This window comes from Amyelois transitella, chromosome 21 (genome assembly GCF_032362555.1).
Source record: "Amyelois transitella isolate CPQ chromosome 21, ilAmyTran1.1, whole genome shotgun sequence".
NCBI lineage: Eukaryota > Metazoa > Arthropoda > Insecta > Lepidoptera > Pyralidae > Amyelois > Amyelois transitella.
In genome coordinates, this window is record NC_083524.1 from 2,980,973 (window position 1) to 2,994,990 (window position 14,018).

The 14,018-nt window shown below is 37.2% G+C and overlaps 2 protein-coding genes across 3 annotated transcripts in view; both read right to left on the reverse strand.

Moving 5' to 3' along the window:
* Positions 1 to 9,050, reverse strand: part of LOC106136642 (protein kibra) — a 70,062-nt gene extending 61,012 nt beyond the window's left edge. The window contains exon 1 of the mRNA XM_060950245.1: positions 8,551 to 9,050. Within this exon, the coding sequence (XP_060806228.1) occupies positions 8,551 to 8,678 (128 nt within the window). The 5' untranslated portion in view covers positions 8,679 to 9,050. The remainder of the gene's footprint in view (positions 1 to 8,550) is intronic.
* A 2,355-nt stretch (positions 9,051 to 11,405) lies between these two features.
* Positions 11,406 to 13,948, reverse strand: LOC106136643 (collagenase). Of its 2 annotated transcripts, none has more exons than XM_060950234.1 (5): positions 13,700 to 13,948; positions 13,049 to 13,316; positions 12,723 to 12,818; positions 12,216 to 12,409; positions 11,406 to 11,640 (listed from the first exon to the last, which is right to left on the reverse strand). In XM_060950234.1, the coding sequence occupies exons 1-5, from the start codon at positions 13,892 to 13,894 to the stop codon at positions 11,632 to 11,634; spliced, it is 762 nt and encodes a 253-aa protein (XP_060806217.1). In that variant the 5' UTR covers positions 13,895 to 13,948; the 3' UTR covers positions 11,406 to 11,631. The 2 variants fall into 2 exon arrangements, with proteins under 2 accessions (XP_060806217.1, XP_013192716.1); XM_013337262.2 differs by having other exon boundaries at positions 11,406 to 11,620; positions 13,700 to 13,945.
* Between the last annotated feature and the right edge of the window lie 70 nt (positions 13,949 to 14,018).

Consider the following 14,018-nt stretch of genomic DNA (forward strand, 5'->3'; position numbering starts at 1 on the left):
CATGTAGGTATGTATTATTTCTTTTCAGCTAAAACATTAAAATTCAGACTAACCAATCATTGCATTAAGTATAAATCCCTCAAAATGCTGTATCTACATGTAGGTATGTATTATTTCTTTTCAGCTAAAACATTAAGATTCAGGACTGACCAATCATTGCATTATGATACCCTCAAAATGCTGTAACTACATTCAAAAGCAGCAATCTTGTGGCATGTGTATGAGCATTTAATGCTAGTGACGTCACGTTATTCGATCATTGACAAACGACATTCCAGCACTGTGGACGGTTGAGACGCTCCTCACGTCACGCCACCAAGGTCTTGTGCTTGTCTTGGGATTTTAGAATACACATTCGATGATCTGACTAGAATAATAAACTTGTTTTAATATCAATTTAATATTTTCTTTACTTTTTTTTAAAGACCATTTTTAAATGCTACTATGAGTAGTTAATAGTCTATTAAAATTTGAAAAAGTTCTTGTTTTTATCACTTAGTTTTACAAGACTCAATCAACTCGCCAGGAATGAAATTGTAGCGATATGAAATATAGTTGGCTTGTCTGTAGACGTGATGGACCGATGGACAGCGTTGCATAAACAGTGAATATATAGGGTTTCCGACTGAATCACGCCGCATACCAGCCAGCTTCGTCACGGAGGACAGCGGCGCGTGCGACTGACTTCGACTGCGACACAGTATTGAGTATAGGGTTCCCATAAATATGAACTCCAAATACTTATAAAAATCTTTATCTAAAATGATATTAACAGCATAATACGAAAACTAAACAAAAAGTTGAATATCTACGTAATAGCAGTTGTTAAGTAACGATTGTGTTACAATTTCTATTTATGTAAGAAGGAAGGAAGATTTTCAAGTACTACTCGACCTTAATCTTCAATGTCAACAACAGAAATATAAGTGGAGATTAAAATAGAGTACTTGCATCTGATACACTTACAGCTTAAGTACTTAATAAACCAGAAAATGAGAAACATGGTGACACTAACAAGTTTCACGACACCCAATCGGATAATATTGATAGTTGGTCTAAATAACAGCTTATGATATGACGAATTGCCTTACAGGCGCGGAATTTCTAATTGATATTGCATTGTAGTCACTCCCTTTTGTTACATTGCAATTTGATGTAGATTAATACCATAAATCTTAAGGACTCGATGTTGTAAACGTTGTCACAGTAAATTCTGGTCTGAATGGTGAACAAACGTTTACGGCTGGTATAATTTATCGACCTTGATAAAAGTTTTAACGACTACTTTAGAGGAATTAGTCCGGTGTCCCATCCAAATTCATATTTACTTTAGGTTTAACGATAAATTTTGAAAGAGTTATTTTAAAACTGGCTTAACAAAGTTTGGCTTTTCAATCACAGTTTGCTTCCATTCATTTTAATGTTTGAATTTATAGTTAGAAGTTAATAAATATAATAATATAACAACGTTTGCTTTTTTAATTTTGATGCCCATAAGAACTGACAATAAATGTACTTAATTATGGCATTCTGTGCCAGTCAAACCTTTGAACTAGAACCGATATACATGTACGGGTAGTACGATAAAACTTTAAAGAAGACAGGGTATTTTGTACACTTCATAATATTATTAATTCATTCCCTTCATATTTCAAATAAGATTTATATGCCTACCGAAACGCCTAGTCATCATAAAAAAAAACCAGTGGAATCAAGCGATTAAGTAACTTGTAGGTACAAATATGCCCTGATACCTAGCAGAAATGTTGTTAATGGTTGTAACAGGCAACTTCACTGCACAAATGTTACTTTCCCAGTGATAGAAAGTCAACATTAGGCGGTTCCATTCACGCACGGTTGTTATTAGAACGATGGCGCTGTACCGACGGAAACAGTTCTTAAACAGAGGGTCCATTGGCCAAACAAAGTTGAATCAATGTGGCTGAATGATCGGTCTGCTTACGACAAAATTCCTATGCAATTGTTTCATCAGTGGTGTGATCTAGAACGTCATGATTACATTTGTCTCGATCGAGTCCTTGTTCATTGTAATATTTACATACATATACATAATCAAGACTAAATCCCTTGCGGGGTAGACATAGGTTGGGATTGTTATAAATTAGATATTAATATATTAAACCAATTTGACCGAGTAGTTTTTTAATTATTATGTCAAAGAGAGCCTCAACAACCGTTTATTACAAGTGGTAAGTACACACTGAAACATAATGTTAATTTATTAGCAAAATATCTTAATAAAATTTATATAACTATGCTAACAAGAATTGCGTGTAATTATAAACGTCCGAGGGTCAGTAATATAATATCACAGAAATATTAATAGCAATAAACTTGCCTTTACCTAGCTTCATAAAAGACATCTAGACTTTATAGCTCTTGTATCGTTAACACTTAATATTCCAATACTTGTCCAATAGATACCATCTCATATAACCAACCGTAAATTCCCTCTCCAATAGAAATAAAGATAAAGCGAAGAAAATGCAAAATCCTAAGTGAATACATAACTAATAGAAACATAATAATAAACTTGACATGACATAAATAGGGACCTTAATATCTTGATTCTATCACCTAATTGCTAGCTCTAAAGTAGGCAAAGGCGACTATACATACAGGTGTTTCACATTCCAAAACGGTTACGATTTAAGCACGTGTAATTGCAAACCATAATGGTCAACATTACCAAAGTGGAAGGTGCAAATTTGAATGAAAATTCAAAGCCAATCGACCGAGCTGTCACATATTTCGCCCACGTCCAAAACTACGGTGGAACAATTTATTCTAACACAAGGATTTGTCCGTTCGCCGTCTCAAGAAAATTCCATTAAAATGTCTGTATTATTATATTTTATTCGGATAAATAAAATCCATTTCGGCCGAACCCGTATAATCATGTTAAGCCTTTAAATATTTCAGACTTGGAAGAATTCAAACAATAAAGGTTAACCTGACCATTTGTTGAAGATATCCCAACAAGACAAAGGATCCTAAAATCATTATGGGCCTACGCTACCAGGTCCTAATTAAATTAACACATCCGCTATTGATTGAAACATCTGATTGGCAGCTGAGATACTAACACGCCAAAACATATAATTAGTAAACAAACAAATAAGTACAATAACGCTTTTTAACACTGCACAGAAAAGAGAGGCGTTATGATTTAATTACCTAAAAGTGTAACAGACATTGAAGTTCTTATAGCTAAACGTGTGTAGAGTGTGTTCCCTGTTCATTTTCTCAGAAAAATGTGCATTCTATCATAGATACGTCAGAATTAATATAAACTTAATTTCCTACTATTTATCTTACCTTGTTAGTTGCAATCTAAGTTAACACCGATGTTATTTCTCCGATGATTTTGATGTGTACTTATGTACATTCAAAAGTTATCATTCTCAAGCTTATTAATAAACTTTTAAGTAATACCTATCTAGGCATGTCTGAAATCTTTGTTATGTTTATTTATTAAAAGCTTAATGATATCTGCAAAGCCGGTACTATTGACTAGTTTGAAATAAGCATTCCTAATGGGCATTAATACATAATCAGCCATTATACACAATTTTTATTGGACATTTTTGAGTCGAATAGCGGTAAACCATCGCTCCGCTGGCCAAAAAATGTTCATCCAGCCAGATTGGAATCGCACTTAAAAGTGGACATTAAATCTTCACAAATATTTATAGAGGAAACATTAAAATAGGCAACATTCCTATCCAAACGGTGCTTACTCGTCCTCTAAACTTAATCAAACAATATTTATGCAAATTAAGCAAATAGTTATTCAGTTTTATAACCAACGACTGGAGACTATTTATGAAGCACTCCATTTATGGCGAACAAACACGCACAAAATCCTTATCATGCTTCGTAATGTCGTCATGAAATTTTGCAAATGTACAGCCATTTTGGGCAGAGATGTAGGCGAAAATAAGGCGACAAAAACCATTATGTGTAGGTAAATATCTTTATGATAGAATGTAGATAAGAAAGGAATGTTAATTTATATTAGAAACGAGAACAGAACAACGCTATCGCATAATTATTATAGATAACTTAAAATATGCGTGATTTAAGGCGGTTTTCAGTAAATATACTACGGCTTATGCATAAACGTGATTGTTAACAGTGCCGTGTTGCTCCCGGCACCAATACAAAAAAGAATAGGACCACTCCATCTCTTTCCCATGGATGTCGTAAAAGGCGACTAAGGGATAGGCTTACAAACTTGGGATTCTTTTTTAGGCGATGGGCTAGCAACCTGTCACTAGTTGAATCTCAATTCTAGCGTTAAGCCAAATAGCTAAACGTGGCCATTCAGTCTTTTCAAGACTGTTGGCTCTGTCTACCCCGCAAGGGATATAGACGTGACCATATGTATGTATGTATGTTAACAGTAAAAATATTATCTTCTTTTGCTCAGACTGAATTAGGTAATTCGGATTAACCAGCAAATAATACAAAGATTTTAAAATAGAAGATGTTGAATGTAACCTTAAATATTCACATAAACACTACCAAGAAATCAATCTTTCCATAATTGTACATAATGAATGAAATTAACAGCATTATAGGTAACTGTGACTATAATATTCTTGATACGCGAAATATACCTATATTTAATACAGATTTTAAAAAAGAGATAACAAAAATGCGAAGCCACGTCCTGAACATAATAAAGTTTACTGGGGGAGTATCTAAGCTAATAATAATGATAATTTCGATTTAGCACACATTAATTACGAACGCACAAATAGAATCAAAATAAATGTAAGTCGACAAACGTAAGTGTGGTACAAAATCGCCAAGGACATAGGCATTTATCTCGGAATGCGTTAGGTAAACATTGTTGTACGTTATTTCTCATTCGTTCGCAACACGGCGCACCCTGCTACACTTGAATTTAAATATTTGCTGTTTAATAATGTGTTTCTATTGGTATTAGTATGTAATCCAATTTATACCATACTGATTTTTCTCCAAAGAAACTAAAAAACCAATATTCAATCTGGTTTTGTTGTCCAGTGTATTTACGGTGTCAAGTCCAGTATCCACACAACAAAAACCATTTTATGGCGATTCTGCTTATCGATTAACAGCCAGAGAAACATTGAGATGAATAAATTATTAGATACAATATAAATATATATCACGAAGATGCAAAATCATTGCATCGAGTGTGAAAATTCTTTAACAAATATAATCGCCAATATTTCATACATTTTAAAGTTATCTTCGGTGTAGCAATATTGTACTTACAAAACATTTACTACCGAAATTCAACAAATTTGTGAAATTAATGTTACTTTTACAAAATTCGATTCCCTCTGACATAGCTTGGCATACCAACTCGACGATAAACCCGATGTCGGTCGCCTTGATTATCGAGTTCGCTTAGTTAAAATATTTCGTTTGAAAAACGTCGTCGATGTTACTTAAGCTTATGTCAAGAAACGCAGTAAAATGCCCAGCCCCTTCATCGTTACGCTTGGAGGAATTCGTGTTGGGCGTGGGAAGTATCCGCGAGATACTTTACACATACTTGGGTTACACAATCGTGAAGACAGCTTCGACATAACCAATATTACCACTAAAATATGAGCAATCGACGAGGAAAGCCCAGTCCCACTAGCTCCGTGAGAAGTGACGGAAGAGCCATCTTAAAATTGCGGTCTGGTTTACGATATGGTGTAAAATCTTCCAAACTATATGACCGCTGTGTAGACGTTTATACGTGCGCCAGTAACTTCGGACCTTTCCATATCGATATCTTCAGAGTTCATTAAAGGCCAAACGATTACGCATTTGATAGTTGTTTTGTAAAAAGTTTATGGTCTTAAGTATGCGTGCTTACGCATGTCTGTTTTGGTAACGGTTGAAACTCAATTAAACAAAGAAAATTTTCAAAGAAAGAAACGGAAGCTAAATTAGCCTCCAAGGTGCACATAAACCAGGCATTAAAACGCAAAACCATTGAGACATTCCATCGCTGCTATCCCTAGGATTCCCACACCTAATTTGCCTACACCTAAGCACGCACTGAACGCAGATTTCACCGGTAACATGGAATTATGCATTAACAACAAGCAACGGAACGCAACCCTGGTATGCGAGTTGAACAATGTACCAGTGAAACTGCATTCAGCCGATACAATTAAAGTAATAAACACCGTCGTACACGAGTATAAGTTCCCATTCGCTTGTTAATCGCCGCTATCATTGTCTTCCCCGCTTCCTTGCTTAACGAACAATGAGTGTTTTTTCCTTAATTTACAATGCGTAGCTGGCGAACGCCTCTATGTCGCTGAGTTTTTACTTTGTCGTCTTTTTACAAACTTTAGCTGCCTATGTATACTTATAGCACTTGTCTTGAATCTGCGAAAACCGCAAAATGCTTATTCGCACGCAACACCTCGTTATAGAACCAAGAGGATGACGCTTATTACCGTAAATGTATAGTCTCTGTGTTTTACAATACTATTAAAATTTCTATCTCGTCAGCACTTGAATCGAAATTCAAGGGCAAATATTTAGCTGAACCTTTTAAAGTTCCTACGCTGGCATAGGACTATTACATGCGCTAGTAAAAACCAGATCTATTTGACGACATTCTTGAGCCAGGTAAATAATTACATTCTGGAAGAAGAACGCGCGACTCGAGATGCATCTGAGGGCACATTTTTCATAGAACATGTTTAGGTACTCGTATGGATAAAATGGCGTATGCGTCGGAGATGTGGCAGAGTTATTTTTAGACGATAATAAATTGGCTTAGTGGCTCAGTTTATTATGTGCGCGTTTTGCACAAGTAGACATCAACAGTGACATCTGCAGACTCACTTCTAGGTCAATTCCGAAGTGCTCTTTAGCCGACATTCCTTCCAAAAACAATGCAACGAATTCGTGCCGCTTCTCTTTTCATTGAGAATATATCTCGAGTGCTTTTATTTCATTCATTTTGTGAATTTGTCTGGTCAGATCTGATAAGAGAATATTCAGTTTTGGAGTGCAGATTTCGTTTCTCTCAAATATCATGCCGATACTGATCGTGTGGAATGCACTTTGCCGAAAGGTTCAATAAAAATATAACTTTATGTTTCCTGTGTCAACGGCGAATTTTATTGTGGTGTCAATGCACTCGCTCGAGATAAACTTAAGGCTTCTTAAGTTTAACTTTAATTCACATTCGAATATTCTTCATATCAGCATGCAGATACCTTAGTGTATTCACATCACGTATTCAATTTAGTAACTCAAGAATGCGGTAATTTCGCAAGCGATTGCATTAAAATCGTATTCACCCATGTCAGTTTTACGAATGTCTTTCAACATAATCTAAAATGATATTTTGAAAACAGATGCCTTCGCGTGTGCTTCGGTTTGATTCCTTACATTGCACATCTGAACAGTTTTTGCAAGAACATTACATGAACATCCATCTGGATTGTTGGAATAGCCAAAGGTTTATTTCTATATAGAAGATTATATATTCTTAGTCATGTTTATTGGTTTTTACTTCTGTTTTATTAAATTTACGCACATGTTTATGACAGTAATTAAACACATGTCTAGGTATGGTGCTGGAACAATGTTGCATGTCAAACATTTCTCATTCCACAACACCTTACAAATAGGTCAACAAGATCAACTTGATCCTGCTGTGAAGCTCATCTGATCGATTAACTGTTAGTTTGCATTTTTACCTGCAGGTGAAATGCATTTAAAGTCGACTTTTTAAGACAATGATGCAGGTGTCTTTTAAAATATGGTAAATAGATACGACTAGAGACATGATCGGTATTTAATAGGGATGTGTTGCAGCACCTGCAAGTCGGTGGTGTGGTGCCGTGGTGCGCGGGGCGCGGGAGGCGGGGCGGGGCTGGTACGCCGCTTTAGAAAGGCGCGACCATCGCCTCAGGCCCGGGCCGCATTCTATGGCCTGTCATTCACACCGCGCAACTTGCCTATGCATTGCATTCCATCTCCTAGTCAACTCCATGCGCACGCTCACGAAACTACCACACTCATCCGAACCAAACTCGACACAAACGCTTCATCGAATCATTTCTGCGCCAGTTCAGCAACTATTGCTATGAACCAGTTTCGTGCCCTCATTTGATGCATTCCGTTGCCGTTCACTATATAATCATATCCATAAACAGAATAACACTGAGCACAATGGGCATGCTAAAGGATAACAAATGATAACCATAATTTGTGTTTAGCTCATTTGTTGTCACTAAATTGTGGAATGTCGTGTGAAATCGGGCTAGTTGCGCGTGTTTTCAGATAGAACGCAGCACTGTCGCGTCGAGCGGATAGTTTGTTTTTCACGATTTATTTTATTTTAAGACTACGTTTGCCGCTCACGATCGCTTCAGTGTAGAGATCTTGCTAAGCACTATCACTGTTATAAGTCAAATGACTCAAATTCAATCAGAAATCGTCTAAAATCATATTGGAATGTAAAGTTTTGACATGGGGCTCTTACGGGTTAACACTTCTCTTTGGAAAACTTACCTGTCTCGCGGGTCGATCCACGTCGTTTTTCTGCTGTTGTGGTCGATGAAATACAGTTTACCGTCAAAGTCCCTCGCATAATCCCATCCGTCGGGCAAGGGTATCTCACCGTTTCGTCTTCTTGGCATATTTCACTGATTAAATCCATTCAAACGAATATCGAAGCACACTCGCGAACTAGCTACACGGCCATGTTGAATACCTCATTACGAGGACTGACGTCACGCGGGTTCGGCCAATGGCGGCGAAGGGCCCCCACGATGGAATGCGGCGCGTACGCGACGAACACACAGTTTCGTACGTCACTGCACCGACACGCACGGAACACGCGACCGCCCTCTGCGACGCTTCGTCGCTGACTGAGGCGCACCTAATAGCCGCCACGTTATCACCGTTCATGATAATACTCAAACACCTACTGTCTAAATGCATTCCTGTGCTAATGTTTACATTACATACACTCAGGAGACACCACGATGGTCTGACACCGCCGAATGACTGATGCTTTGTACGGTGGTGACTCTGAAAGCGCTTTGCTGACAATGTAAGCAAAAAGTAGGTAGGTACCCATTCAATCTATTTACGATTCCGCTGTATACATGCGTTCTGAGTACAGACAGGCGGGCGTATGGGGCGCATTCCACAGCTTGTATGTATGTACTATGTAGACGCAAACATAGTACATACAAATTACAGATAGATGTGCTTGTCTTGCGCGCTGTTTCTATGTAGTTTTATTCAGATTTTATTCCGCAATACCTAACTACAATGCGGCTTTTTTTGAGCAAACAAATTTTTCTACGTAAAGGAAACCTTTGATAATAATGTTGCAATGCTTTTTATATTTACACTAGCTGCGCGGAGTTTCACTCGCGTGGGAATGTCTAGAAAAAAAGTGATTAGCTTTTAGTTGCTTCTAAAGGTCTGTTCGTTTCAAGTATAATCAAAATCGGTCCAGTAGTTTAGAATTACAAACAAAAATTTAAATATTCTCTTTACAACATTAGGTTACCGACCTATCTATGACTACCTACCTACTTTTTACTTTGTAAGTAGATACTTACATTTGGATTACATTTAAATTTCATCTATGAGTTTTGTAAAGATTTTCTTGGAACCTTCGTTAGATTTAATTTAGGTCTTAGATATAAAAATACGGAAGTACCAATACCTTAGTGGTACAATTAAGCGAGAGTCGGTGGTCGAAGGTGGCCGGTTTAAACGTGATGTGCAGAAAGGCATAGGTTCTAATCCCACCTCAATCATGCACCAATGACTATTCTGAAGTACTCTTTAGTCAGAGTCTGTACTCTTTAGTACTAACCGATGCTCTTACGGTGAAAACATCTTGAGAAAACCTACACATTCTGGCAACTGAATGTGTAATTATGGTCGTTCAAATACGAGTTAGGCTTACCTGCAAAGGTTTAGGAGGTCAGATGGGAGTCGCTTCGAGTAAAAACCTAACTCACCCAGGGTCCACGGTGGACGTGAGGAAGCAATCGGGACTAATGCTAGGAGGATGATGATAAATAACGACTCAATAATACTAGAATAGGACCACCCCTTCTTTTTCTTATGGATGTCGTTTAAAGCCACTAAGGAAATCCTACTTATAATTATTATAAATGAAAGTTTGTATGTCAGGATGTCAGTATGGATGTTTGTTACTCTTTCACGCAAAAACTACTGAACCGATTACGATAAAATTTGGTATGTAGGTAGCTGAAGACCCAGAATAACATATAGGCTACTTTTTACCCCCGAAGTCCCCGCGGGGTTGATAGGGTTTCCATGCGGACGAAGTCGCGGGCGGCCTCTAGTATTAAATAAAGTTACGAACCAACCCCACCTTCTACTTCTTCCTCCTGACTGTAATCATCATCTCAATGAAGTTGGGCTCCACTCCAGAAGGCCATGAATTGGGTAAGTCAGATTTTTACACGAAACGAGGCCCGTCTGATCTCCTAAGCCTTTGCAGGGAATCTATAAAAAAACCAGGTCCAGAATATTCCCTACCTAAGCAGAGTTGAGCTGACGAGTGCTTATTAATTTTGGAATAGAAAGGACCAGCAGAAATGAACACACTAAATCAATAAAACTACGTTAAAAGTTTATAGCCACTTCATATATTTCAATCGCAAAACAATGTATAATCAATTAATGCAATTCAAGATTCAAACTAATTTACACGGAAAAATAGAAATACTTATTGTCAAATGACATTTTATTGTCAATAAAACGACTTTGTAAAATTTGTAATAACAAATTTTAATAAAAAAATATCTGCATATCTGTATAATTTATGTCATTTATTAACATACTTGTTTGACTTGTTTGTATATATAAATATACCCTTTTGATTTGATTTTTTTATATTACCCTTCCGGGAAAGAGGCGTGATGTTATGTATGTATGATTTTTTTATTCCACTTTTATAAAACTAAATTAGCTGCCAACAAACCAATATACTAAAAGTAAAATACTACCAACATGATTTAACATTACGTGTTGCCATAACTTTAGTAAAAGGCAGACAAGTGACATGGGTATTTATCTGATTACGTTAAGAAAAAATAATTATTTTTAAAAACCTACTTAAAGGTTCTGAAAAGCCTAGCGACTCTAGGTTGTGAAGATCGGGCACAAACAAATGACCTGGGTTAAAATATTGATCTTTACCTCAGTCTTAAAGCAGGACCTAAATTGAACAGTCCTGCTTTTTCGGCTCATCACCAAAACAGGCTTGTTTAGATCACCGTTCACAACCTTTTTTTCGTTAAACAATTTTTTACTCGAAAACAGATTTCGTGAAATTGTTTTTTTTTGGACTTATCACTTTTTTGGAATTTAAGCTTTGTTTTTTGCTATTTATTAAGTGTTCTGTCAATGTTTTCTGTCGATTTATAGAATGAAGGATATCTAAATGACCAGGAACAGACTCAGATAATGGTGAGCGATTCGATCACAGCCGAGCTTGGATCCAGGAGACAAAAGAGGTGACCCTGACAAAACCTGAAGGGTAATTGTTCTGGCAGCCTCTTTCGTGGGTAAAGGACGCAATGCCGATCTGAAACAAGATTAACCAAACTGTAGAACAATAGAAGTCTGTGCTGGTCTGGTAGAGAAGAAAAAACATAGGGTACCCCAACTACTGTCTAATATTGAAATTTGGGATTCCTTTAAAACAAATTTTATACAACTTGATACGTTCCCTCGAATCTTATTCGCACCTGTTAATTATAAATTTACCACGGAAATCTGAATATTAAGCAATATCATAATTTATACAACTGTTGGAATCATCTTTGTTTTAATCGTTTGTTGATCGCTAAACTATATTTACATACATACATACATACATAAAATCACGCCTCTTTCCCGGAGGGGTAGGCAGAGACTACCTCTTTCCACTTGCCACGATCTCTGCATACTTCTTTCGCTTCTTTATATTTACAATTAGATTTTTTTTATATTTTTACAACAGCACTTATGAATGACCCACCATTCCCGATAATACCACTGATCACACAAATTCTACTCCCCTTTTTACCTCAAGTGAAAATAGGCACAGACGTCATATTCAAATCAGGCTGAATTTCAGCCACACGGCGTTTGTAAACCATATAATCGACTAGTCGACTACACGATATGAAAAAACTAACCAGTAATCGCTGGTTGATGTGCCAAATCCACAATGGTCCTCCATCGTCCCCATTGCAGATGCTCCGACCCTGACCACTAACGCAGAGTACCGAGTTGGTAACCACAGAAGTTCCATAGATCCTGGCGCATTCCGAGCTGTCAATAACTTGCAGGGAGGCTTCGTTCAAAGACTGGCTGTTGTTGATGGTGTCATCTGGAGAAGTGGTAAGAATTATCATCATGATAATAAATCTTTGACATTGACTTAGTACCTATTAGATTGCAAACTGATGAGATTTCACTAACGTTGTGGGAAAGAGCCGTGAGCTTAAATGATGCCGGATAATGAATATTGCATAGGAAATAAAGGCCCGAAGAAGCTTTCCAGCCAGCACTTCAAAATATAAATATGATGACTGCCGGACCAACTATTAGATCAGCTGTTGTTATAAATTGATTGTTGTTTGTCTTATGTGTAGGTAAGTAGCCAATAGACGGGAAAATATTAAAATCTAATGGGTACCTACTGTCACCGGTCGCGCCAAAACCAACAGCCCAAGCCCAGGTGCCGACGAATGTGTGATAGCCATGGTTTATAGGAAGAAAGGCGGGTTCGATCCAGTCTGCAAAAGATTTGATAACAGGAATATAGTATAGTGTACTACATTCATTGAAATATTCAATGAATGTAGTACACTATACTATATAAAACAAAACATATTTATTCCAGGTAGTTAATGTTTGTTACTTAATAAATCTTCTGAAATAGGTAAAGCAAATTACTTTTTTAATCAGTGTTTGCAGGAAGTAGATATCAACAAAAATCCAAACTATCCAACAATAAGGCACTAACTTGTGTAACTAATCCATCCAAAGCTAATAACAGCGACGTCATTGTTCAAGTTGTTGTGGTTGAAATTAGCGTGGACGACGACAGAGCTAGTTCTGATGCGGAGGCCGCCGGAGAAGAGCTGGGTGGAAGCATAGACGACGACGAATTGGTTGGCCCAAACGTTGCCGTGCCACCAGCAATGAGCTGCGGTGACGGCGCGGGTGTTGGACAATAGAGTTGATCCACAAACGGAAGTGCGGCCGTCCATTAGAGAGATGACCAATCCACCCTGATTGAAAAGAAAAAAGTGGAGAGCAAAAATTAAGTACTAGTTGCTATATAAAGGACGAGAAAAAGATAAATAAAGCATTAGGAATTGATTATGCGATGCAGACTCCAGCATGGGTTTTTAGTTACAGTTGAATCGTCTTAGCGTAACTGTGAAAGTTACAACTGAAATGATTTATAGAAAAATCTTATCTTGATGTGACAATATGTGAGCCAATGGACCCAAAACTGAGTAGGTATGCCGAAAACCAGTCAACATGATCTACGCTAAGTAGTTGGCTTATTAACTGAGTAAGAGCCTGAGCTAACAAACAGTAGCAAACAACACCGAGAGTCAGGTGAATATAAATGACAGGGTGATTATAGGAAGTTGACTGTACTTACGAAGTGAGGATGAGTGCCAAGGGTAACGCCATTTCCTCCAGTGATCCTGGAGCCATCGAAGTCTATACTTTCTTCGCGAGTCTTGATTTTAGCCGCGAGGGGTACTCCGATATCATCATGGTAGTTTTTAAAATATAATGTTTCATCCGTCTTTACAGCAGCTGCCAAAGCAAAAATGATTATTAGCAATTTCATCACTAAATATTAATGATTACGATTACATTTGCTAGATTTATTTATACTCGTCGATTTATAGATAGGTACTTGCATTGTAAGATAAGATAATAATTTATCTAATTGTTTTGGTTTTTATACATAT

Excerpts from the sequence above, each read along its gene's own strand:
- LOC106136643 (XM_013337262.2), bottom strand. The coding sequence starts at position 13,894 with ATGAAATTGCTAATAATCATTTTTGCTTTGGCAGCTGCTGTAAAGACG. Across the intron at positions 12,410-12,722 it reads TTTTGGCGCGACCGGTGACA|ATGACACCATCAACAACAGC; the intron begins GTAGGTACCCAT and ends CCACTTCTCCAG. Across the intron at positions 11,621-12,215 it reads ACATCAACCAGCGATTACTG|ATCGGCATTGCGTCCTTTAC; the intron begins GTTAGTTTTTTC and ends ATCTTGTTTCAG.